Source organism: Acaromyces ingoldii (genome assembly GCF_003144295.1).
Source record: "Acaromyces ingoldii strain MCA 4198 unplaced genomic scaffold FA10scaffold_1, whole genome shotgun sequence".
In the NCBI taxonomy this organism is placed as follows: Eukaryota; Fungi; Basidiomycota; class Exobasidiomycetes; order Exobasidiales; family Cryptobasidiaceae; genus Acaromyces; species Acaromyces ingoldii.
Window position 1 is genome coordinate 3937413 of NW_020290247.1, and position 20056 is coordinate 3957468.

Genomic DNA, 20056 nt, shown 5'->3' on the forward strand with positions numbered 1-20056 from the left:
GAAGAGGAAAAGCCGCTAAAATCCGAGAAAGGAGACCCTAGCTCTAACCCTCCGTCTCCGCTCAGACCAACGCGCACCTCCAAAACAAAAAAAAAGTTGTCGGACCTGGACTGATCGGACTGGCCTGTCCACGTACTCTCCCGAGGCGGTGCGCGCCTTCCACCGCCGCCGTCATTGGCGACTCTCTCGCCTCTTTCTCCTATACTGAGCAGGAGCAGACGCGCCTTGGGGCTTTCTTTCAGCTCGTCATGTCCGGCTCAGGCGAGCGTGGCTCGTCGAACAGCAACGAAGGGCGGGGCTCACCTCAACGACACGGCGCCATGCTCCCACAGCAGGCAGGCAGCAGCGCGGCGGTGTCCTTGAGGCCGCAGTTGGGATCCCTGGGCCCCCTGCAGCCCACGCTGGCGCCATCGATGCCGTCGTCGCAGAGCCTCACGGCCCACTACATCCCGGAGCGGCTTCCGTCCTCGCCCTCGCGATGGGGCAAGGTGGCTCGCAAGCAGCACAGCAAGTGGGGACGCTCGACGTCCCCCATGCCCGATGCCGGCGAGGGCACGCATCCCTCTACCTCTTCACCTCCGCCAGGGTACAGGAGTGAAGGTCGCGGCAGTCCTGCAGTGGGCGAGGACGATGTCCACGGCACGAGCACCGGCCTCCTCCTCAGCCCACTCGGTGATCCCGGCAGGGTCATCCCTGGTCTTGCCAAGCGCGGCGCCGGCAGGGATGCTTGGGGTCCTGACGGCGCTGGTAATCGCGGTCTCGGTGCAGGCAACTTTGAGGATGACGACGGCGTGGACCTCGACGGTGTGCCAAACCACGGCCAAGGCGATCGAATCGGCCTGGCTGGCGCAAGCCCTGCACTTACGACATCGCAGATGGACTCTCCCTACGCAACCATCGAGACCAAGACCAACTCGGAAAACTACCTGTCTAGCGACTCGCATCAGCATCGGCGCCTCATCGACACCTCGAGCCACCGCAGCGGACTGTCGCTGTCCAACACGGTGGATCACGCGCGAAAACCTACCTTTAGGACCAAGCTGCGTCGCATAGTCGGCCTGCCTGCCGAAGGAGGAAAGGGCGTGTCGAGGCTGCGCTGGAATCGGTTCAAGTGGCTGCTGGCCGGGTCGAATCTGCTTGTGAGATTGTTCCCTTGCATTCATCTGATGACCTTTCGCTCACTCCTGTCTTGCGCGGTTCCAAGCTCACATTGTACAGCCTGGGCGGCCTGGTGGGGACGCTGCTCACCTGGGCCTCTGCGTTTGAGCATGCAGACGTCATCACCTTTGTCAATCGCACCGAGCTGGCCCGTGAGTCACGGCAATGCTCTGACTGTGCAGACTTATTTTCGAGCTGACCTTGCGCTTCTCTCCGCCTAAGTGGGCACGGCTGCCATGATTCTCTGCCTGGCGACGAGCATCGTCGGCTGGGCTGGCATCCTCCTCAACAACCGCGCCTTTCTCACCGTCTACTCGACTCTCCTCTGGCCTGCCTTTGCACTCATGGTCGCCCTCGGCTACATCACCTACAAGAAGCGGGCCTTTAACCTCGATGGCAAGATGAACAATCTCTGGTCGCGCATGCTCTCCGTCGACGAGCGGCGGCAGATCCAACTCGCCTTTGGCTGCTGCGGCTACTACAGCCCCTTTGTCGAGGCTTCTGCCGACAGCCTGCGGTGCTTTGCACGGAGCATGCTGCCGGGGTGCAAGGGCCCCTTTATGAAGTTTGAGAGCATGGCCCTGATTAACTTCTACGCCACGTCCTTTGGCCTCGTGCCTGTCCATCTCTTTTGCATCGTCGTCGCCCTCCTCTGCTCCGACCACGTCACCTACCGATTCGGAAAGGGCATTACACCCAAGGCCTACCGCCTCGACGAGGATGCCATTGCCGACATGAAGGGCGTGAGTCTGGCAGCGCTGCGCCTAAGAAGACCGCCTCTTTCCCCATTTGGGCTGACTTTTTGAAATGTGTCTCGCAGGCCATCATTGCTCAAGTCACGACATTCAGCGCAGACGGCCTCCATTCGTCGGCTTCGGCACGCCAGCGCCGGTGGGGCAAAGAAAAGATCCAGAGCAGCCACAACAGCGAGGCAGAATCGCCCTTCAATGACATTCCCCTCGTGCACCAGCAGGCGTACGAGGGCAGCGGCGGCGGTGGCATGAATCGATCGATCGACGATGCCGTCCTCGTCGACGGCCTGGACGCACCGAGGCCGCCCTTTTGGAGCTCGACTGCAAAGGCCACCTCGTAGTGCTGACAGAGCGAGGGGGGCCAAGGATGGCTCACCAACGAATGACATGCTAATTTTCATTTCCCGGAACGATGAAGTGGTCTAGATAATGCTTGAGGAGGAGAACAGAAGGGAAGAGCGCCTGAAATGTATTGGAATATGTGAGGTGAGGGAGAAGAAGAAGAAGCTTGGAAACTAAAGGAAGACCAATGCGACGACGACGAGGCCGGATATTGTCCAGATGAAGCGCCCTGCGAGCCGGAACTGCGAAGGCCCGTCGCCGTCCGTCTTGTCCCCGTTGAGGTCCGACGACGAGGGCGCGGGCGAGGACGTGTCGCCGTTGGAAGGCGGCGCGGCAGCACTGGAGCCAACAGAGGCGTAGTCGTCGAGGAAGAGCCTCTGCACGCCAGGGTCGCTGGGGATCATTCGGTAGTCCTGGTGACCGACATTCTTTACGTAGTCGACTGTCGAGTTGGCGGGCAGCTTGCCACCAGACGACGAGGCGAGATAGGGCATCACAGTCGTGATCCAATTGTTGAGCTTCGTGACGTGGTTCCGGCCCTGGGTGTCGGCCTGGCAGCGCGAGTCACCGGCAATGTGGTCTTTGAGACCGACGAGGAAGTTGAGCTTCCTCGCGACGTACCGTGGCCCCAGGCCCGCCTGGGTGAGCGCCACGCCCTGCTTCGAAGGGCTGCCGGAGCCCTGGTCAGAGAGGTAGAGGGGCAAGGTACCCTCGAGGCCATACTTGTAGTTGTTGAATCCGGTGCACTTTGACTTGATAGACTCGGGCCTTGAAGAGTTGAGATAGACAAAGGAAGCTGGGCTGCTGACCCAGTACTGCGTCCGTGATTCGTCGTCCGATGACACAGTGGGCCGTAGCACGCTATACCGCTGCACAAGCTGGCCGCCCATGCTGAAGCCACCCACGACCACGTTGACGAGGTTGGGGAACCGGGTCTTGTCGTGGAAGAAGGTGAGGGTGGCATCGAGGGCGTCGAATGCTCCCACGTCGGAGTTGGCTGGAGAGATGGACGGGGAGCCGTCTCCCCAGTTGTTGAGGTTGTCGGACCAGATCATGACCGACGACGTGGAAGCATTTGTCACAGGATCGGCGGGGTAGGCGCCGTGGTCGACGTCGTTGAAGAATTGGCTGTCAAGCAACGTCAGCCCCTGTCGCCTCTGCGCGCGCATCTTTCAAGCGTCAAGAGAAGGGGAAAGAGAGAGCAACAAACTCACGGTGCCATAATCACGACTTCATCCTCCTTTACGTCGCCTCCCTGTACAGCCCGCTGCAGAGAGGCCTCTGCGTAGATGAACTCGTTCCACGCGACTCGGTTGTCGCCGTGCACGATGATGACAGCACGCTTGATCTTTGTAGCGTCGTACGAAGACGTGATGTAGTGGGCCAGTGTTGCTCCACCCGTTCCGACCTTGATTGTCGTCAAGTCAATCGTGGCGCCAGTGACATTGGGTAGAAGACGCCAGCCGTCAATGAACGCGCTTGCCGAGCCCGGATACACCCCAGGGTCTCCGTTTACGCCGCTCACGATGGGCACCACCGTCCCGTCCGAGGCCCGCACGCTGTCTAGCAGGGTACGCTGTGACCCTTTGTGGCCCGCCTCCTTCTTGGTGCCAGGATCATTTTGCGAGTGAGTGTCCAGCGTGTCACCGTCCGACGAGCCATCATCTTCTTCGTCGTCGTCGTCGTCCGTGGCACTGCTCTGGGTCGTCACTCCCGACGAGCTCGGGACTGACCTGTGCGCGAATTTCGATCCAATCTCGTACAGCTGCGTTCGCTCCAACCTCCGAGAAAGGTGCTGGTCCGAGTGTATCGATGCAGCGCTCGCCATCGAGACAAGCAGCGCAACCAGCACTAGCACCTTCATTGTGACGACTCTTTGCATCTCTCAGAGATGCCAAAGATGATTGTGATGTGGTGGTAGTGGCCGCAAGGTGCAAACCATCGGCAGGACCTAGATAAAAAGGGGGAATGAATGAATGAATGATATCGTGCTGAATCTAAATCTAACCAACCCTCGCTCGCTCATATGGAACAAATTTTGGAAATCCGAGGAGAATTGTCTATTTTCGTATCGCCCAAAGAACGATATAGACAAGCGCGCGCGCGCCTTGAAAAGCGCAAGTCGAACCAAATTCTCCGCCCAGACGTACTGAATCTCTCAGCGATTCGACTGCTGCACATAAACGCACGGCAGACCTTGTGTGCCGCCGGCACGGGCCACGCTAAAGGGGACCTTTCGCGCAAAGCCAACCTCTACCACTAGAACGTACACCACGTTCCGCGAAGCGAACAAAGAAAGTACTTTGGTCGGTAGCATAAAAGATCCGCTACTGGATCCACCCCCTCCGTCAGGGCGCGGGGCGAGCACCGACAATGCTGATAAGCGACTGTGTTTCTGAAGATTGTGGTCAACAAAGTTACACACCGGGCCAATTCCACACTTCATTGCTCAGCCTCTCGAACGATCTTGCTAACACGTGAATGGCACGAGGACGGGCTCTCCCGCAGCCTCACACTCTCTCCGCTGACGCCTTTAGCATACCGCGAGACCCTCAGCCATAAAGGAGGAGGTCGGACGATGGAGATGACCAACAGGTCTATTTGGTCACCACGTCCGATTACCGGTCTTCTTCCCTGCCCGATGCGATCACGTGGTTTATCTCGCTCGGGCCAAGAGGGACCCGCTTGCAATTGCTTCCGTACCGCCGCGTTCTTGGCTCTGACGCCGACGAGCCCAATTCTCACAACAAGCGTGCTTCGACAATGAGCTTCTCGCGCACGCTTGCTAGGCGGGCGGCATGGGCCTCATCTCAGCCCCGTCATCAGCTTTCACTTCCTCCTCTGCTGCTCCAGGGAGCTGTGACAGCGAGACTTGAGCCCCTGCGTGGAGCGGCACGGCTCGCATCTGTCGCTGCACCCCGCTTGATCGGCTCTACTGGCCGCAGGCTGCTCTCTGTCACCGCGGCGCGAGGCTCGAAAAGCGAAGCTGCGCTTCATGCTCGACGAAGCATGCTTTACGTTCCTGGAAGCTCGGAGAAAATGATCAAAAAGGTTCGATTACTGATCCGTCTCCGTTTAAAATACACAACAAGCTGAAGCAAAATATCCTCACTAGAGCCAGCAAAGTGAAGCAGACTGCATCATCTTTGACCTCGAGGATAGGTGAGTGACATTTAAGGCCTTGAGCTTCGCCGAACCATACATCTGAGCTCACGACGTTTCCTTAGTGTCGCTCCTCATCGCAAGGGAGCTGCCCGAGAGCTGGTCCTACACGCCCTAGATGTAAGCTTACCTCGACTCGTCCGTGTCTGTCCGGGCACCTGACTCAAATTTATCCTTTAGGCTGCGCCACGGCCGGGGCCAGAGCTTGCTGTTCGCATCAACCCACCCTCGGGCGATCGCAGCCTGTCCAACGACGACCTGGACATCATCTTGCCCAGTCAGCAGCTGGAGGTGAGCGTCATGCTTTTTCGTTCATCTTTCCATTCATTTCAGCAGTCTGGGCCTAATGTTTCTTGCATTTTGCTCGGCAGACAATCGTTGTGCCAAAAGTGGAGCACGAAGATGACATCTTCTTTATCCTCGACAAGGCGCGACACCTTCGGTCAGACCACCGGCAGCTCTCGCTAGTTCTCTCCGTCGAGAGCGCCGCGTCGTTACTGCGCATGCCGAGGATCATTGAAGCGATCGAATCCGAAAACAAAAAGGACCAAGAACCGCCGCATGCCGTTGCGGCTGCCCTACTATTCGCGAGTGAGGACTACTGCGCTGCTACGGGTATCATCCGGACAAAGGAAAGACGGGAGCTGCTCTTTCCTCGGGCGCAGATGGCCACCGTCGCAAAGGCTTACGGTCTGCAGGCCATCGATATGGTCTGCATCGACTTCAAGGACGTGACCAATCTCCAGGAGGAAGCGCTCGAAGGGCGTCACCTGGGCTACGACGGCAAGCAGGCCATCCATCCCGCGCAAGTGACCGACATCCAGAGAGCTTATTCGCCTTCTGAAAAAGGTGAGCTGTCGTCCGCCTTGCCTTGCGCCTTTACCTCTTCTTTGTCGCTCTTTCAAGCTCATGACCCCTCTCCTTCGGTCGCGATTACCAGATATTCTCAAGGCTGCTCGGATCAAGGCTGCATACGAAAAGTCAGTTCGAGACAACAAAGGTGCCGTGGGGCTCAAGGAGGGCGAGGGCATTATCATGATCGACGCGCCCATGCTCAAGCAAGCAGACGCCATCTTGACAAAGGCACACGCTGGCAACTTGCCGATTCCAGATGTATCACAGGAGTTTGCTTCATGATGAATCAGAACAATCTCGGTTCCAGCCCTCGTCAAGCAGCCACTGGCTGACATGCCGATCCTTGGCCGGTAGGTGGCAGAACGGTATGGCTGGTCCAATTGCCCACGCGGTCGAGGGACACGAGCATCTCTTCTCATGGTCACTCTCACTCTTGCAATGGTCTTGAAACCTCGAGATTGGGTGGAAAGACGAGCTCAGAGGAGGCAGGGATTTGTTAGCTGTAATCGTACAGTACAATCAGTAGAAAATGAACTAATATACTGGGGAGGTTGTGAGAGATAAGAGAGGGAGCTTTGTATGCACGGGAGATGAAAAATTAGATGAGAGAACCGCAGATGTTGTTCAATTGTTCGAGGCGTTGGTAGTCATTGTGCTGGTGTTGGTCGAGGAAGTGGTAGAGGAGTAAGGCGATGTGGAGCTGGGACTGCGATTAAAGATCGCAGGTCTCAACATAGGTCGGTGCTTCAACGACCAAGTTGACGAGAAGTACGAGTCGCGTGGGACCGAAGCTCCGGGACCAGACTCAGCGAGCGGCGGCGACATCTGACCATTGTACTCGATCGATGTCTCCTCGACAGGGTTCAGCGTTGTTGCTTCGCTCTTTGAGGACGCTGTGAGGGGGGATACGGCGGCGGGACTCGTCGTCGAAGGCGTTGGCGTGAGCCTGACCTGCTGGAGGAAACGCGATGACAGCCTTCTCTTGATCTTCTGGCCTTCTGTAGAGTGTGCAGACGACGAGGAGGCAGGAGGCGATGTAATCGGCGAACTTTGTTTGGCGCTCGTTGCGCTTGGATACAACGAGGAGGAAGAAGACGAGGCAGAGGAAAGAGCCAATGGTAGTGACCCTCTCCTCGTCTCGCCACTGCGTCTAGCCCTTTGTGAAAGCTGGACCTCGGTCGCGCTCCTTTCAATTTTCCCTCGCTGCTTTTGCTTAGTTGTTTCTAGATGATCCTGAGCAGAGTCCCGGTGGCTGGCGTCTTTCGTGCTGCTGAGGTCGGATCCTGAGCCATTCCACGGCCGAGATATTGAAGTTCGAGCGCGCTGCAGCGTCGATGACCAGCCTCTCTTTTTTACTGTTCCCATGTCCTCGCCGTCCCTGCCCATGTCAAGAGAGGGGGCCCGAGAGCTTTGCGCTGACGCGTATGAAGACCGAGCAGAGGCATAGGAGGATGACGATGTATTGTTGGTGTTGGAAGAATGGCCAATCTCCATGGCTGTGGAGGTTGGACTGGCGCCGATGATGGAAGATGCTCGATTCCGGATGCTTCTCGTGGGACGAACGACGCCGTTGACACCCATCTGGCCGCTGCTGACGTCGAGTGGAGCGTCCCAAGAGAGCAATGTGTGTCGACTCACGCTATTGGTCGAATTAGACCGGCCCCGACTCATGGCTGCGCTGCTGCTCGTTTGGGACCAGGCATCTCGCAATGCCATGGACATGGATCGGGGATGGTTTGAACGAGGACTGGCGTTGGTGCTTCTGCTGACGACGGGCAGCACTGTGTCAATCCGAGGCAATTCCATAGAGGAGCTAATGGGCGAGACCGGCAGAGATCGTTGAGCGCCAGCACCATTCGCAGGAATGTAAGTCGATAGCGGCCGCATCTTCGGGGTTCCAATGCGCAACATCGAAGTCTTCCAGGTAGAGGAACCAGAGTCGCGTCGACTCGTGGTGCCCATAGGCTCGGGCGATGACGTGTCTGTCGGCGAATCTACGACCTCTGTCGCTGTCGACAAAGGCAGAGCGGCCGTGTTGAGCATCAAACTGCTGCTCTGCCTTCGGACCCGCTTCACATTTTCCATTCCTGCCGAGGCTGTTTTTCTGGCTTTGCCCATCGCTGCACCTACAGCCGCACCAAACGAAGGCGTAGCTGCTCCTGTCGATTGCCGCAGCTGCTGCGCAATGACTTGCTCGCTGAGGTCCCTTGTCAAAAGCAAGGGCCCCATTCCTTCACCTTGGCTGGCGCTCTCGCCCTGCACAGCGCCGAGGACGGTATCGGTGAAGACCATGTTGCGGTTCGTCTGGGCCTTTGCCGATGAGGTCCAGAGCTTGACGAGTGACTCAACATTCGTATACGCGCTGGCATGCGTAGCGAAAAAGGCTGTCAGTGCATCGTCGGCCTCAGGAACCACAGCTTCCAGAGCGAGCGAGGCTCTGTGCTCAGGTGATGCTCCGCGCTCGAGAGCGCGCCGAATTGCCACCTGACGGCCGTCATCAAAATCGGTCAGATTAGTTGGATAGTCCAGCCCTTGATCAGTCGTCCTTGCCTGCTTCGCCTTAGTCAATTCTCGAGACCAAAGAGCGAGCTCCTTTGCCGTAGAGAACGAGAGCTCGAAATGATGCATCTTGCCGTACGTCAGCCTCAAGGCGTGTCGAACGATAGGTTGGTGACCAGCTGCATTTGGTGCGGAAGTAGGCCAGGAAAACGGTGCATCAGGGTCCTCTGAGTGGGACACCTTGACGCCGGCCAGAGGAAACCAAAACCGCGGCTCGAGCTGCTGCGTTTTGCGGACTTTGACGATAAGGAGCCAGCCAGACCAGAGCACGATCCCTCGATGCTCAAAGCGCAGTGGGCTCAAAAGTGGTCTGATCGACTCATTGTGGTGCAGAACATCAACGGTGCCTGCAAGATCTGGGATGCCGAGGGATCGCAGGAATGTTTGCGTGATCGACTGTTGAGGCTCGACTCTGGTCGAAATAAGCTCCGAGACAATCTCACGCTGCCGCTGCTTGCTCGCATCGTCGACACTGTCGGCCACCTTTTTCATTGCGACCGCGGCTGCTTCGATTGCATGCCTCGTCGCCAGCTCGTCTGTAGACGTGTACTTGAGGAGCGAATTGAGGACCAGAGGGTAGAGACAGAGGCGCTGAATTGGTTTGATCAGATAATCGGCAAAGTGAAGGCGACCAGTTGTTTGCTGTCGAGCAAAGGCAGGCGGTGCATCGTCATGCAAAGAAGGGGACGAATTGGCGGAGGAAGTAAACGAGGACACGTCACTAGCTAGAGCCTGAGGGTTGGGAGAAGACGGTCCGGAATTGGGCCGGCTGCTCATACTGCCCGTTGGTGAAGTGAACACACCGCCTCGGACAATGTTGCCGCACATGCGCTCGAATGTGGCAAAATCGTCACCATTGTGTCGCTTCTCGGCCTCTCTGATCAGGACGAGAGCCTCGGCGTGCCTCGCACAAAAGTGCTTGTACACATCAAATCGACTCGCGAGTCTCTGCAGCCGCTGCGCGATCCTCTTGACGGCGGCTTCGGATCTGTCTGCCGCTTTTTCCACATCGCTACCTGCGCATTCTGCGCTGAGGCCGCAGTCGTGGACGATGCGATTGAGCTGCCTCGCCAGCTTAGAGTGGAGGTCAAGTAGCTCGCCCGTGTTGCGCACCACACCCTCCACCCTCGAAGGGTCCTCGATGAAGAAAGGTTGAGATGTGAGGTTGGCGAAGAAGACGTTGACGAGCGTCGCCAGATCTTCTGCATAGCCGTTTTCGGTCTCGACAAGCTCCATCAGCGCGTGATAGCGTCGGAGGTGTGACAGCTTCTTATTATCATCGACAGCGGCTTCATGCATCTCCTCCGTCTTGTCTTCATCATCGTCGTCCTCTAAGGCAACTTCAGTGGTCAGTGTCACCGTCGAGGACTCGGTTGAGGGCTCAGGAGAAGTGCGTCGGGGCGCCTTAACCTCGTGCAGCGCTGCAGAGGTAGACGACCGGAGTGAGCTGGCGGCTGTGTCGAGACTGTCGATGTTGCTCGAGTCGGTGGTGCCGGTCGTCGATTGAGACGGTGTTCGACTGATCTCCGTCGCCGAGCCGAGCGTCGCTTCGCGTTCATCTTCGTCACCGTTCTGAAGGGCGCGCGGTGCCCCTTCTCGCATTCCCTCGCGGCCAAGTGCCTCCTCGACGCCAACCAACCCCAAACCCCCATCTGACCTTCTTCTTGATCGCTCCTTCAGCTCGCGGCCAACCACAGAAGCATCGGTTAAAGTCGACGTTTCACCTTTCGGTGGGCTCCTCGCATATACGGGTGTCTGCTCGCCCTCACATCCTTTTGGTGTCAACGTTGCTGCGCCTTCTGCCGTGCGTTGGCTGGCCTCGGTTTTCACTGAGTCCGACCCTTCAGACCCATCATCCTTCGTAGTGTGTAAGGATAGGCCTTGCGACACCGTGCTACATGGCACGTGCTTCCCTTTTCCCTTGCTGTCGACATCGAGATTGTCGGTGCTCCAGACATCCCTCGGCCACTCTTGCGCCGAAGTCGCCCTCTCCAGCGACTTTTCGGCCGCCAGCGCTCTCGCAGAAAGAGAAGACGATGAGGCCACCTCAGCTTCGACTTCAGCGCCATACTCGAGCGGCGGCAGATCGTTTGGCCACTCGCAGCTCGAGGTGCGCACGGGAATCCGACGCGGCTTCTTTGACTTCGATTTGGTCGGCATTGGGAGTGCCAGATCGTAGTACTCGACTACCTCATCGGGATGCCGGCTGAAGCTTGTGGACGCCACGCAGTAGTGCGTCTGGCGAAGTGTAGGGTTTGGAGATGCGCAAGGATGGAGGTGGATTGACCTGCTTGCGGCCGCTGCAGCGCTCATCCGCGGTGAATGGACCAGTGGAGAAGCCAAGGGGCAAGGCGTGCTGAACGTGATGAAGAACTTGATTAGCTCACAACAGCAAGAAGGAAATGGGAATGCGCAAGTGAAGGAACAATCCCGTCAGCGACGAGAAATATTGCGTCCGATCTGTCTGGTTCTTGCCCCTGTCCGGAAAGCGCGCCGCTGTGACGGCTTTGGGGTGGGGGACCCGTCCTCTATAGGGGTGTTCCGCCCGTTGCGCACCAACCCCGAAAAGCGGCGCTCGATGAAATGGCGCTCGAACGATCTAACAGGTACTCACCAGGCCAGGTCTCCTTTGAGCTGGGGCAGAGTTCAACCGCCTATCTTCGTACGCGCCCCAAAGCCCAGCAGGAAGAGTGGGAGACCGAGCGCGCAGTGAAAGAAGCAGGTTCCTCTCCCGAAAAGGCGCAATGAGCGATGATAGGGATCGTGATGACGATGCTGTGAAGATGGTCGCCCACGTCGAGGGAACAAGTCGAGATGGGAAGGGACGACAAGCTGCGGAGGCCGGGCGTGGACCCTGAGAGTTGCTAGGATAACGCACAGAGAAATCCGAAGTGTTTTAAAAAAAAGGAGTTGAGAAGGGAAACGACAGGCACGCTGCCTGCGCAATTACGAAATTGGCTGGAAGATCTCTGCAGGAGCCAGCCACCGATATCGTCAGAAAATTCGAAAATAGCGACCTCGATGCCCAGCCTGAGAAGACGCTACCGAGTCCCTTGGCTCCCACGGACGGTGTGACCCGAGCCCGAGCATTGACTGAGTCAAAATCGTACGTTCCGCTACATGGCACTCACCCTCTTCCCTTCTGTTTTATTGAGACGGTAGCTAGTATGGATCCAGCGACCCTTAACAAATTAGCGATTTTGTTGAGTTGCCGAAAGGCACTCTTTGGCGTCCCTTGGCGAAGCCGTCTGATGACCGGTGCGGCGAGCAGCGGCCCAGCTTTTGACCCTGTGCACCACCCTGCTGGCTCAGAAGAGGAGCGGAGAAGCTTGTTGTAAAAGTTGTCCCACTTCCACGTTGGCTTATTGCCCGTCGCTTGGTCCTTGCCCTACTGCCAGTCTATTGGTGAGAGTTTCCGAGACGGGAGTTTGAGTAGCGCTCGGCTGTTGCCTCCAAAGCAAAAAACAGGAATGGCCGAGACTAAGAGACAGGATTAGCCTCGATAAAGTCGCGCGCCCCAAGATCCAACAAACAAGAGGGCCTAGATCTGGGATTAGTTGCAATGATCGCGTTGGTGTCCTGCAGCAGAGCACAGAGCGGGCCTCCCGATGGAGCTGAGTCTCAACACGGCTTGGCGGAGATGACGGGACGTACTGTCGTCGTCGTGGCGTGAATGGCAGATGGGGGTAGGTCGGGAAGGTAGAAGAAGGGAGCGTGAGGGAGTTAAAGAAGAGGGCACGATGGACGGTGCCCATTCTGCATTTGCTTGAACCTAGATTGCGATTGCGATATGGCATGCCAATACTACAATTACGGCAAGCAGTGTAATAGGGTGTAATAGCAATGAAGGCGTTGACATAGATCGTGCATTCTGAAGGGTCCTATCTGGTGCATCTGCTGTACCACACTTTTACTCACGACGTCTTCCAATCTTGGAAGCGACCCTGTAAGATGTCCGAATGTGGTCAGACGCCCGGATGGAAGAGGCTTGATGACTGAAATTCTCTCCATATGACGTACCCGGACTTGGGCATCGTGTCGTGGACACGAATTGATAAAACGCTTCCGGCGTAAACGCGCAAAAATAGCAAGGAACGCTTGCATTTACATGGCGCGTCCGTCCTGCATTCGACAACCCCGCGCTACGCCGAATCAATGATCGCACTGATTCCATGCATGTTCGATCACAGGTTCTCTTATTGATCGTCGCGAGAAGGGAGAGTGGGAGTACTATGGATAGCAGCATGAGGAAAGAGGGGAGAGGGGAGGCTAGAACGCTGAGTCTATATTAGCGAGCGCAAAGATCAAGTGAGGGTTGGACGGGTGAGTCGGGGAAGAAGGGACGGAGCGAGATGAAGAGAAGAGCAGAGGATGCACGCGCGGGGGTTGGCGCCATCACTTGCCATTGGGTGCTTGGGTTTCGTGGTTGTCTCGCTTTCGGGCCTCCTCTTTGCGCACCTCCGCGAGGATCTTTCTCCCTTCCTCGGTGTTCCACGGCCCTGCGTCCGACAGCGAGCAGCCTCCGTCTGGGCAATCGCACTTGCCCCCCAGTGCGTGTGGCAGGTTCTCTGGGGGAATCTTTCGTAGACAGGTCAAAGTCAGTCTATAATTGCAATGTGCACAAGGCCAAGAGACGCACCTGCTCCATCAGCTCCTTCTCGAAGCCCGAGCCAAGGATCTTGATCTTCTCCACCGTGACAGGGTCCAGCCATGCCTTGATGACAGACCAGACGGTAGTAAAGATGTAAGGTGCGTTGACGATGTAAAATTTGCCTATGTAAAAGACGACGTCGTGTCAGCACAAAGTGAATAAGAGGACGTCAGGCGCACTGGACGGAACGAACCCATAGTCTCGGGATAGTAGTGCTGGCCAATGTTGCTGGCCTGCTGGACGTAGGAGGAGACTTTCCAGAACTGGCTCACGCCGACGTTCTTGAGATCCATGATTGTGCAGCTCGTCTCAACAAGCTCGCCTCTCTCGTGGGTGCACACGGGCAATCTTTCTCGCTGGAACTTCTCATACTCGACGACGAGCTTCTGCAGCTGGCGTTCAGGCGTGGTGACCTGATACAATGCCTTGATGTCCAGCTTTCCCAGCTGCTCAATGTACAGCGGCCGGCCATCCTGGAAATAACTCAGCAGCGTGAGCAGAAGCGATCTCAAAGAGGCTTAGTTGGCATGCAACTCACGTTGTCCGTCTTGTGGTAGTATTGTGGATAAAATTGGTCCACCTTCTCCTTTTCAGGGTACTCGAAGGAATGATAGAGCTCGTCAACCTTGAAATCCTTTCGCCAAGCCTCTGAGGCCTCGAACATGGCCAGCGATGCGTCTAGGTCCCACTTGCGAGCACGGAGAAAACGGCAGACTGAGAACGCGCGTGGAAAGGACCTGTCAGAATGGGCATCTACGAGCAGGGTGGAAGCGAGAAAGGACGTACTGCATGCCTCGTCGTGTCGCTCAGGATTATACAATCCCTTTTCCTCAATCTATCGGAGCCCAAAAGCAAAGCGTCAGTCATAGAACAGGAGAAGGACGCGCTGACCAGAAAGAGACGAGGAGGTCCAACTCACGATCTGTCTAAACTTCTTGACTTGGTGCTCCTGGCCTGGGTCGAGGTGACCTGGCCGGCCCGATTGGGGGTCCCTTTGCATCTGCATCTTGACCTCCTTCTTGCTCAATTTGGAAGCTTTGGAAGCGGTGCTCTGGTTCGACTTTGTGCGGAACATGTGGCGGTTCGCTTCTTGCGTGTTGTGGTTGCTCTAGAGCAGAAAAGGAATGAAAAGAGGAATGGTCGAAGTGCCGGTGGAGTGAATCGAAGGGGGAGACACAAGTGAAAGACGCTCAAGAGCACCTTGACGTTGCTGCTGTTCTAGTGTTGAGCGAGAGCGAACACTTTGGTCCAGACGGATCTAGAGAAGAAGGAGGGTGACACTGCTCGCTGGTGGAGGGGAGTCGCTCGACAGCGTCTTCCACCTTATGATCGCGCACGAGCTGAGAAGGCCGGTCTCGTCGTTCACCTCGGAGCGATATGGGTGGGAAAGAAAGGAGCCTGAGAATGCGGTCGGTCTGCCCCTTCTTTTCCTTCGCTACGCTTGTGTTGCCAGGCACCCTTCGTCGACAACACTGTGCTCCACTGAGTAACTCCTGGCCCTCAAACCTCCTGCCACCAGGCGCTGCAACATGCCACGCGTCATTAATTTGCAGCGCACGTGTAAAAGGAACGGAAGACTTGGCTCACAGACGTCGACGAGAAGACAACTAAATCTCTCAGCACCAGAAAGGCGGCCAAGATGAACATCAGGCAGGCGACGGTAAGCCATCAAGAATTCGAGAGCCCCTCGCTCGATACAGATGCTGACGTCGCGCACAGATCGATGACCTGCTAGGTATGCAGAATTGCAACCTGCACAACCTGCCCGAGAACTATACGATGCGGTATTGTGAGTCCGGTGTGCTCTTCCTCAGCTATGTCACTTTCTCTCGCCCTTGTTGCTCACGCCGGGGTCCGTGTGTACGACTCTAGACTTCTACCACGCACTCACCTGGCCGCAGTTGTCCTACGTTGCCGAAGACGAAAAGGGCCGAATCGTGGGCTACATTCTCGGCAAGATGTATGTCCTCGCCTCCCTTGACCTCGTGAGCTACAGCTGACGACATCGTCTGAACTTCAGGGAAGAGGACCCCGCAGATGGCATTCCGCACGGTCATGTCACGAGCATCAGCGTCCTTCGTTCCTACAGAAGATTAGGCCTTGCCAACAAGCTAATGAAGCAGTCTCGTACGTCTTGGTGCACACTTCCCCGTCTTGGTAACCATCTTTTGCTGATCGTTTGACGAAACAGAGACGGAAATGAGGAACGTTTTTGGGGCAAAGTATGTCTCACTCCATGTTCGGCAAACGAACCGGGCGGCCATCGGGCTGTATCGAGATTCGCTTGGTTTCAATGTTCACGAAGTGGAAAAGGGCTACTGTGAGATATTGGCAGAAAGAGCCCACATCTCCGACATTCATGCTCATTTTCTTGTACAGATGCCGACGGAGAAGACGCCTTGGCGATGCGGCTCTATCTCGACTAGGCCAGACAACAGACACAACCATGTAAATTAGATCAATGGCGCATTTAAAATTGACTTTCAAGAGAAAAGGAAAGGGGGGAAAGAAGAGGAAAAGCAGCAGACGACGCCGTTGTTGGTATGATACAGTGAAGCGGGTCCGCGATGTTTTCTTTTTGGAGGTGGCTTGCAGCGCTCGAAGCGGTATTTACTTGCCCGTCTTGGCTGTCAGCTTGGCTCGCTCAATTGCCGCGGCAGAGTTGTTCATGAGAATCTTCTTGTAAGCCGCAATGTCGACGTCCTGCTTGGTGAGGTTGACAATCTTCTTGTCCTTGACCTCCCACAGCTCCTGCGCCACCTGCGAGATCAGTCGGAAGTCGTGCGAGACAATGACGACACCGCCCTCAAACTCGCGAATGGCCTGTGCGAGCGCATCGATGGAGCTCATGTCCAGATGGTTTGTCGGCTCGTCGAGCAGCAAGACGTGGGGGTTCTCCATGGCCAGCTGGGCGAAGACGACTCGGTTACGGAGACCGTCGGAGAGGGTACGGATCGCAGACGTCTGGTGAGTCCCTGACAGACCGAACCGTCCGATTTGCTGGCGCCAGAATTGCATTTCCTTGCCGGGGAACTTGTCCTTGTAGCGCGACTCCATGTACTCGAGCGGGCTCTTGTCGTACGGCAATTGATCAGCAGAGTGCTGGCTGTACTTGCCGAGCTTGAGACCAGCATGCCGTTGCACAGATCCCTTGACGGGCTGCAGCACGCCCGTGATGAGGTTGAGCAGCGTCGACTTGCCCGTACCGTTTTGCCCAACAATGGCCACTCGCGAATCCATGTCGATACCGAAGCTGAGATCCTTGTACAAAAAGTCCTTCTCTTCTCCACTGTAGCTGAAAGCGACGTCATTAAAGGCAATGATCGGGGGAGGGAGTTTGCGAACATCTTCAAAGTTGAAGCGCAGCGGCCTCGGCTGCTGCACGGCCTCGATGAGACCAGCAGCCTCCATCTTGTCGATGATCTTTTGCTTCGACTTGGCCTGCTTGACCAAGTTAGCATATGTACCGGCCGAGGCAATGAACTTTTTGATGTGGGCAATCTCCTCTTGCTGCTTGGCGTACGCCTTCATCTGGTTGACCTCGTTCTCGCTCTTTGTCCGCACGTAGATGCTGTAGTTACCACCGTAGTAGACCATCTTCTTCTGCATTGTCAGGTCCATGATGTTGGTGCAGACGCTGTCCATAAAGTCGGCCGAGTGCGACGTGAAAACGAGAATGTGGTTGTAGGTCGAGAGGTAGGCCTCGAGCCAGACAACGGCCTCCAAGTCCAAGTGGTTCGTTGGCTCGTCGAGGAGAAGCAAGTGTGGCTTGATGAACAGCGCTCGGGCCAGCGAGACACGCATTCTCCATCCACCGGAGAGATCCTTTGTGGGCTTGGCCATCATCTGTTTGCTGAAACCGAGACCATGGAGAATGGCGCCGGCCTTTGCTTCGAAGGTGGACGGGTCGAGATCATCGAGCTCCTCCATCTTGAGGTCCAAGCCCACCTCGTCCACCTCGTCAGCGGCTGACATGTCCTCGATCTCCTTTTCCAGACGGGCAACTTTCTCTTTCGCCGACTTGATGATGAAGTCGAGAGCGTTGACGTCCGAGGGGGGAGCCTCACCTTGGACTAGGTAGATCTGAAAGCAAAATAGCGATTAGCACCGGACGAGGTGAAGAGAAAACGGCGGGCACTCACATCAACGTGTTCGGGAATCTCGACATCACGGTTCGCGAGAGCCTCGAGGAAGGTCGTCTTGCCTGAACCGTTCTCGCCCAAAAGACCGTACCTCTGCCCATAGTTGAGCACAACGCTAGCGCCATCGACGAGGAGCCGGCCGTGGAAGCTCATGGTGAAGTTGTCAATGTGAATGTCACGGCTTTGCTTGTCTGAAGTGAGCACGCCAGAAGCGTTCCTTTCCGTAGCAAGAGCAAGCTTCTTCATGTCAAGCTCGTCTGTCGAGTTGTTGGCACTGACATTGGTGAGGGGTGTGGCGGTAGAAGAGGCTCCGTTGGTCGACGATGCTGTCGTCGTAGTGCCCTTGGAAGAGTCTTTCTCTCCCTTAGCAGCGGCCTTTGCAGCCTTTTCGCTGATTGACAAAGGACCAGGGTCAGCTGCGCAAACTTCTTCCCTGCTCGATAACTCACGCCTGGCGCTTAGCCTTGGAAGCAGAGACTGGGGGCATGTCGGGTAGGATTCGTCGTCGTAATGGGAAAGAGAAAAAAAGAGAGTAGTTTCCGACGCTGCTGCAAGCTTCGACTTGGAGCAGAAGAGGGGAAAGACGGGAGACGGCGGAGTGGAAAGGACTCGACCGATTCTCGCTAGATGTGGTGGTGCGAAGAGGAATAGACTGCCTCTGGAGTTCAACAGTCGAACTTTGTTCGCCTGCGTCACTGTGCGGTCTAATCGAGCAAGAAATTTTTTGTCCCATTGGCGAACACGTGGGGACGTTTGACTTATGTAAGCTCATTTTGTCCTGGTCTCATTTGCCCTCAGCGTCTTCGTTGCGACAAGACAGGCTACAAATCAACGATGAGGCCCACGCTCAACCTCTTTGCCAAGGCCTCGCGCCTGCCGCTCAACTCGAAGAAGGCTAACAAGGACTTCTACAAGGGAACAGGAACGGGGAATATCATGCGGCGAAAGCGGCTGGCCGTAGCTATTCGAACGACGGGCGAGCAACTGTACGACGAGTTCGACAGACCACGGACGTGGAATCTCATGACGCACCGGCTCGACGAGGCTCGCATTCCGTCGTACATTGTGCCACCCGGTATGGCTGACTCAAGAGTGAGTCTTCTTCTTGTTGTGTTCCCTCCACATCTCTTACCTGGCTACGATGCAGCTTCGACCGCTCGTATTCTTGGGAGAAAAGGAAGACCAAGGAAAAGGGAAAGACAGGCCGCTGCCAGGGTACCCCATGGGCCACAAGATGAAGGCAAGAGCAGGCATGGATGGCGCATACTACGAGCAAATGAGAGAGGACATCATCGAACGAAGAGATCTGCGAGATGCGAGCGAGAGGGATCTCAGTCGGGCAAAGACACACAAGTAGAGATTGTAAGAATAGCACATACAACGCCATCACGTCAGCTTCGTCTGGGTCTTGACTGCAGCGAGGGCGAGAGGGAGGTGTTTCCGATCTTAAGTGGCCGGTCGAAGTGCCCTGAGCCGTTCCGCAAGCCGGTCATCGTCGCCCTCTTTGATGGCCTGCGGTTCTCTGGCTGCCGTAGCCTTTTCCCGCTCGAGATTCTCTTTGACTTTGCCGTCCAAGTCGGTTTCGCCGAGCTTGTGATTCATCTCGATGCCGTTCTCATCGGCTACTTGCTGCATGAGCGTGTCTACCTGATCCTGTGGCGTGGCGCTAGCCGTGCTGGCGCCGATGGTTCCTTCCATGTACGATGTCTGCACATCCATGTCCTCGAATTGCGTCTCGAATTTGTCCATGACCATGGAGATCTGTGGGGCACGACTTCAGCGTTTGACCATCCACCATGAAGACCTTCGACGCGGACCCACTTTCTCTAGGTTCATGCTCTCCATAGCTCGATCCATACCCTTGACCACACTCGCCATACTTCCCGTCACCTGTTCAAATCAAAATGTAGCAAAGCATGTCGAGGATCAGACAAGATCCGGAGAAAGCGCAATCGCAAACTACTCGCCTGCCGCATGGTAACAGCCGTTTCGACTCGGCTCGCGACCGCATCGATTCTGCTTCCTAATCTGAGGAGATTCAGTCCTTCATTCTTCTTCCTGATCGCGTTGGCTGCATAGATCCGAGCGCCCTCCTGGTTCCCTTGCGCAAGCGCCTGTGTATTTTCAGGTGAGCTGATGGCAATTGGTAGAGTCTAGCTGCACCACACTAAAACTCACCTTCTTGAGCTTGGCTTTCTCGGTTGCTTCGTCCTTGGAGGCCTTTTTGGCCTGACGTTGCAGGCTCTTGGCCGTAAACTGGTGAGGCAAGCGCGCAAAGCCGATTTAGTACTGGGCGGTGTTACACATGGCTCAGAGTCAATTCCATACCTTGAGCTGGAAAAGTGAGTCTGGTTGGGGGAGTACAGATCAGCCATTGCTCTTGTGAGAATAGATGAATCCGCTCACTCTCAAGGCCACTCATCGTCGAATCGAGA

At 56.2% G+C, this 20056-nt stretch overlaps 10 protein-coding genes across 10 annotated transcripts; 4 read left to right on the top strand and 6 right to left on the bottom strand.

The window, feature by feature from the left end:
* Window positions 1–71: 71 nt before the first annotated feature.
* Window positions 72–2331, top strand: FA10DRAFT_299492 (hypothetical protein). The gene is made up of 4 exons (XM_025524732.1): window positions 72–1139; window positions 1205–1310; window positions 1381–1901; window positions 1979–2331. The coding sequence occupies exons 1-4, from the start codon at window positions 249–251 to the stop codon at window positions 2249–2251; spliced, it is 1791 nt and encodes a 596-aa protein (XP_025381385.1). The 5' UTR covers window positions 72–248; the 3' UTR covers window positions 2252–2331.
* On the bottom strand, window positions 2282–4162 carry FA10DRAFT_248791 (hypothetical protein). The gene is made up of 2 exons (XM_025519504.1): window positions 3467–4162; window positions 2282–3380 (listed from the first exon to the last, which is right to left on the bottom strand). Exons 1-2 carry the CDS (start codon window positions 4132–4134, stop codon window positions 2426–2428), a joined length of 1623 nt encoding a protein of 540 aa, XP_025381386.1. The 5' UTR covers window positions 4135–4162; the 3' UTR covers window positions 2282–2425.
* Window positions 4163–4857: 695 nt separating this feature from the next.
* Window positions 4858–6722, top strand: FA10DRAFT_42716 (Phosphoenolpyruvate/pyruvate domain-containing protein). The gene is made up of 6 exons (XM_025525476.1): window positions 4858–5303; window positions 5368–5414; window positions 5480–5534; window positions 5595–5705; window positions 5786–6263; window positions 6355–6722. Exons 1-6 carry the CDS (start codon window positions 5016–5018, stop codon window positions 6549–6551), a joined length of 1176 nt encoding a protein of 391 aa, XP_025381387.1. The 5' UTR covers window positions 4858–5015; the 3' UTR covers window positions 6552–6722.
* A 1360-nt stretch (window positions 6723–8082) lies between these two features.
* Window positions 8083–10988, bottom strand: FA10DRAFT_258322 (Dbl homology domain-containing protein; the record flags this gene model as incomplete). The annotated part of the gene is made up of 2 exons (XM_025519899.1): window positions 8083–8339; window positions 8408–10988. 2 exons carry the CDS (start codon window positions 10986–10988, stop codon window positions 8083–8085), a joined length of 2838 nt encoding a protein of 945 aa, XP_025381388.1.
* Window positions 10989–11966: 978 nt separating this feature from the next.
* On the bottom strand, window positions 11967–12676 carry FA10DRAFT_264754 (hypothetical protein). Its single transcript, XM_025520776.1, has one exon. It carries the CDS (start codon window positions 12581–12583, stop codon window positions 12191–12193), a length of 393 nt encoding a protein of 130 aa, XP_025381389.1. The 5' UTR covers window positions 12584–12676; the 3' UTR covers window positions 11967–12190.
* Window positions 12677–12879: 203 nt separating this feature from the next.
* On the bottom strand, window positions 12880–14942 carry FA10DRAFT_264755 (putative SEC14-phosphatidylinositol/phosphatidylcholine transfer protein). Its single transcript, XM_025520777.1, has 6 exons — window positions 14399–14942; window positions 14266–14314; window positions 14018–14193; window positions 13673–13952; window positions 13468–13601; window positions 12880–13406 (listed from the first exon to the last, which is right to left on the bottom strand). Exons 1-6 carry the CDS (start codon window positions 14552–14554, stop codon window positions 13224–13226), a joined length of 978 nt encoding a protein of 325 aa, XP_025381390.1. The 5' UTR covers window positions 14555–14942; the 3' UTR covers window positions 12880–13223.
* Window positions 14943–15080: 138 nt separating this feature from the next.
* Window positions 15081–15969, top strand: FA10DRAFT_248801 (putative N-terminal acetyltransferase complex subunit ARD1). The gene is made up of 6 exons (XM_025519505.1): window positions 15081–15139; window positions 15199–15268; window positions 15352–15439; window positions 15500–15606; window positions 15671–15799; window positions 15859–15969. The coding sequence occupies exons 1-6, from the start codon at window positions 15119–15121 to the stop codon at window positions 15903–15905; spliced, it is 462 nt and encodes a 153-aa protein (XP_025381391.1). The 5' UTR covers window positions 15081–15118; the 3' UTR covers window positions 15906–15969.
* Window positions 15970–16048: 79 nt separating this feature from the next.
* FA10DRAFT_299498 (putative iron inhibited ABC transporter 2) lies at window positions 16049–18274 on the bottom strand. The gene is made up of 3 exons (XM_025524733.1): window positions 18071–18274; window positions 17622–18012; window positions 16049–17562 (listed from the first exon to the last, which is right to left on the bottom strand). Exons 1-3 carry the CDS (start codon window positions 18106–18108, stop codon window positions 16090–16092), a joined length of 1902 nt encoding a protein of 633 aa, XP_025381392.1. The 5' UTR covers window positions 18109–18274; the 3' UTR covers window positions 16049–16089.
* A 159-nt stretch (window positions 18275–18433) lies between these two features.
* On the top strand, window positions 18434–18978 carry FA10DRAFT_248806 (hypothetical protein; the record flags this gene model as incomplete). Its single annotated transcript, XM_025519506.1, has 2 exons — window positions 18434–18713; window positions 18769–18978. The coding sequence occupies exons 1-2, from the start codon at window positions 18456–18458 to the stop codon at window positions 18976–18978; spliced, it is 468 nt and encodes a 155-aa protein (XP_025381393.1). The 5' UTR covers window positions 18434–18455.
* Window positions 18979–19067: 89 nt separating this feature from the next.
* Window positions 19068–20043, bottom strand: FA10DRAFT_283794 (hypothetical protein; the record flags this gene model as incomplete). Its single annotated transcript, XM_025523870.1, has 6 exons — window positions 19068–19382; window positions 19443–19511; window positions 19604–19735; window positions 19800–19877; window positions 19950–19969; window positions 20028–20043. The coding sequence occupies 6 exons, from the start codon at window positions 20041–20043 to the stop codon at window positions 19068–19070; spliced, it is 630 nt and encodes a 209-aa protein (XP_025381394.1).
* Window positions 20044–20056: the final 13 nt, after the last annotated feature.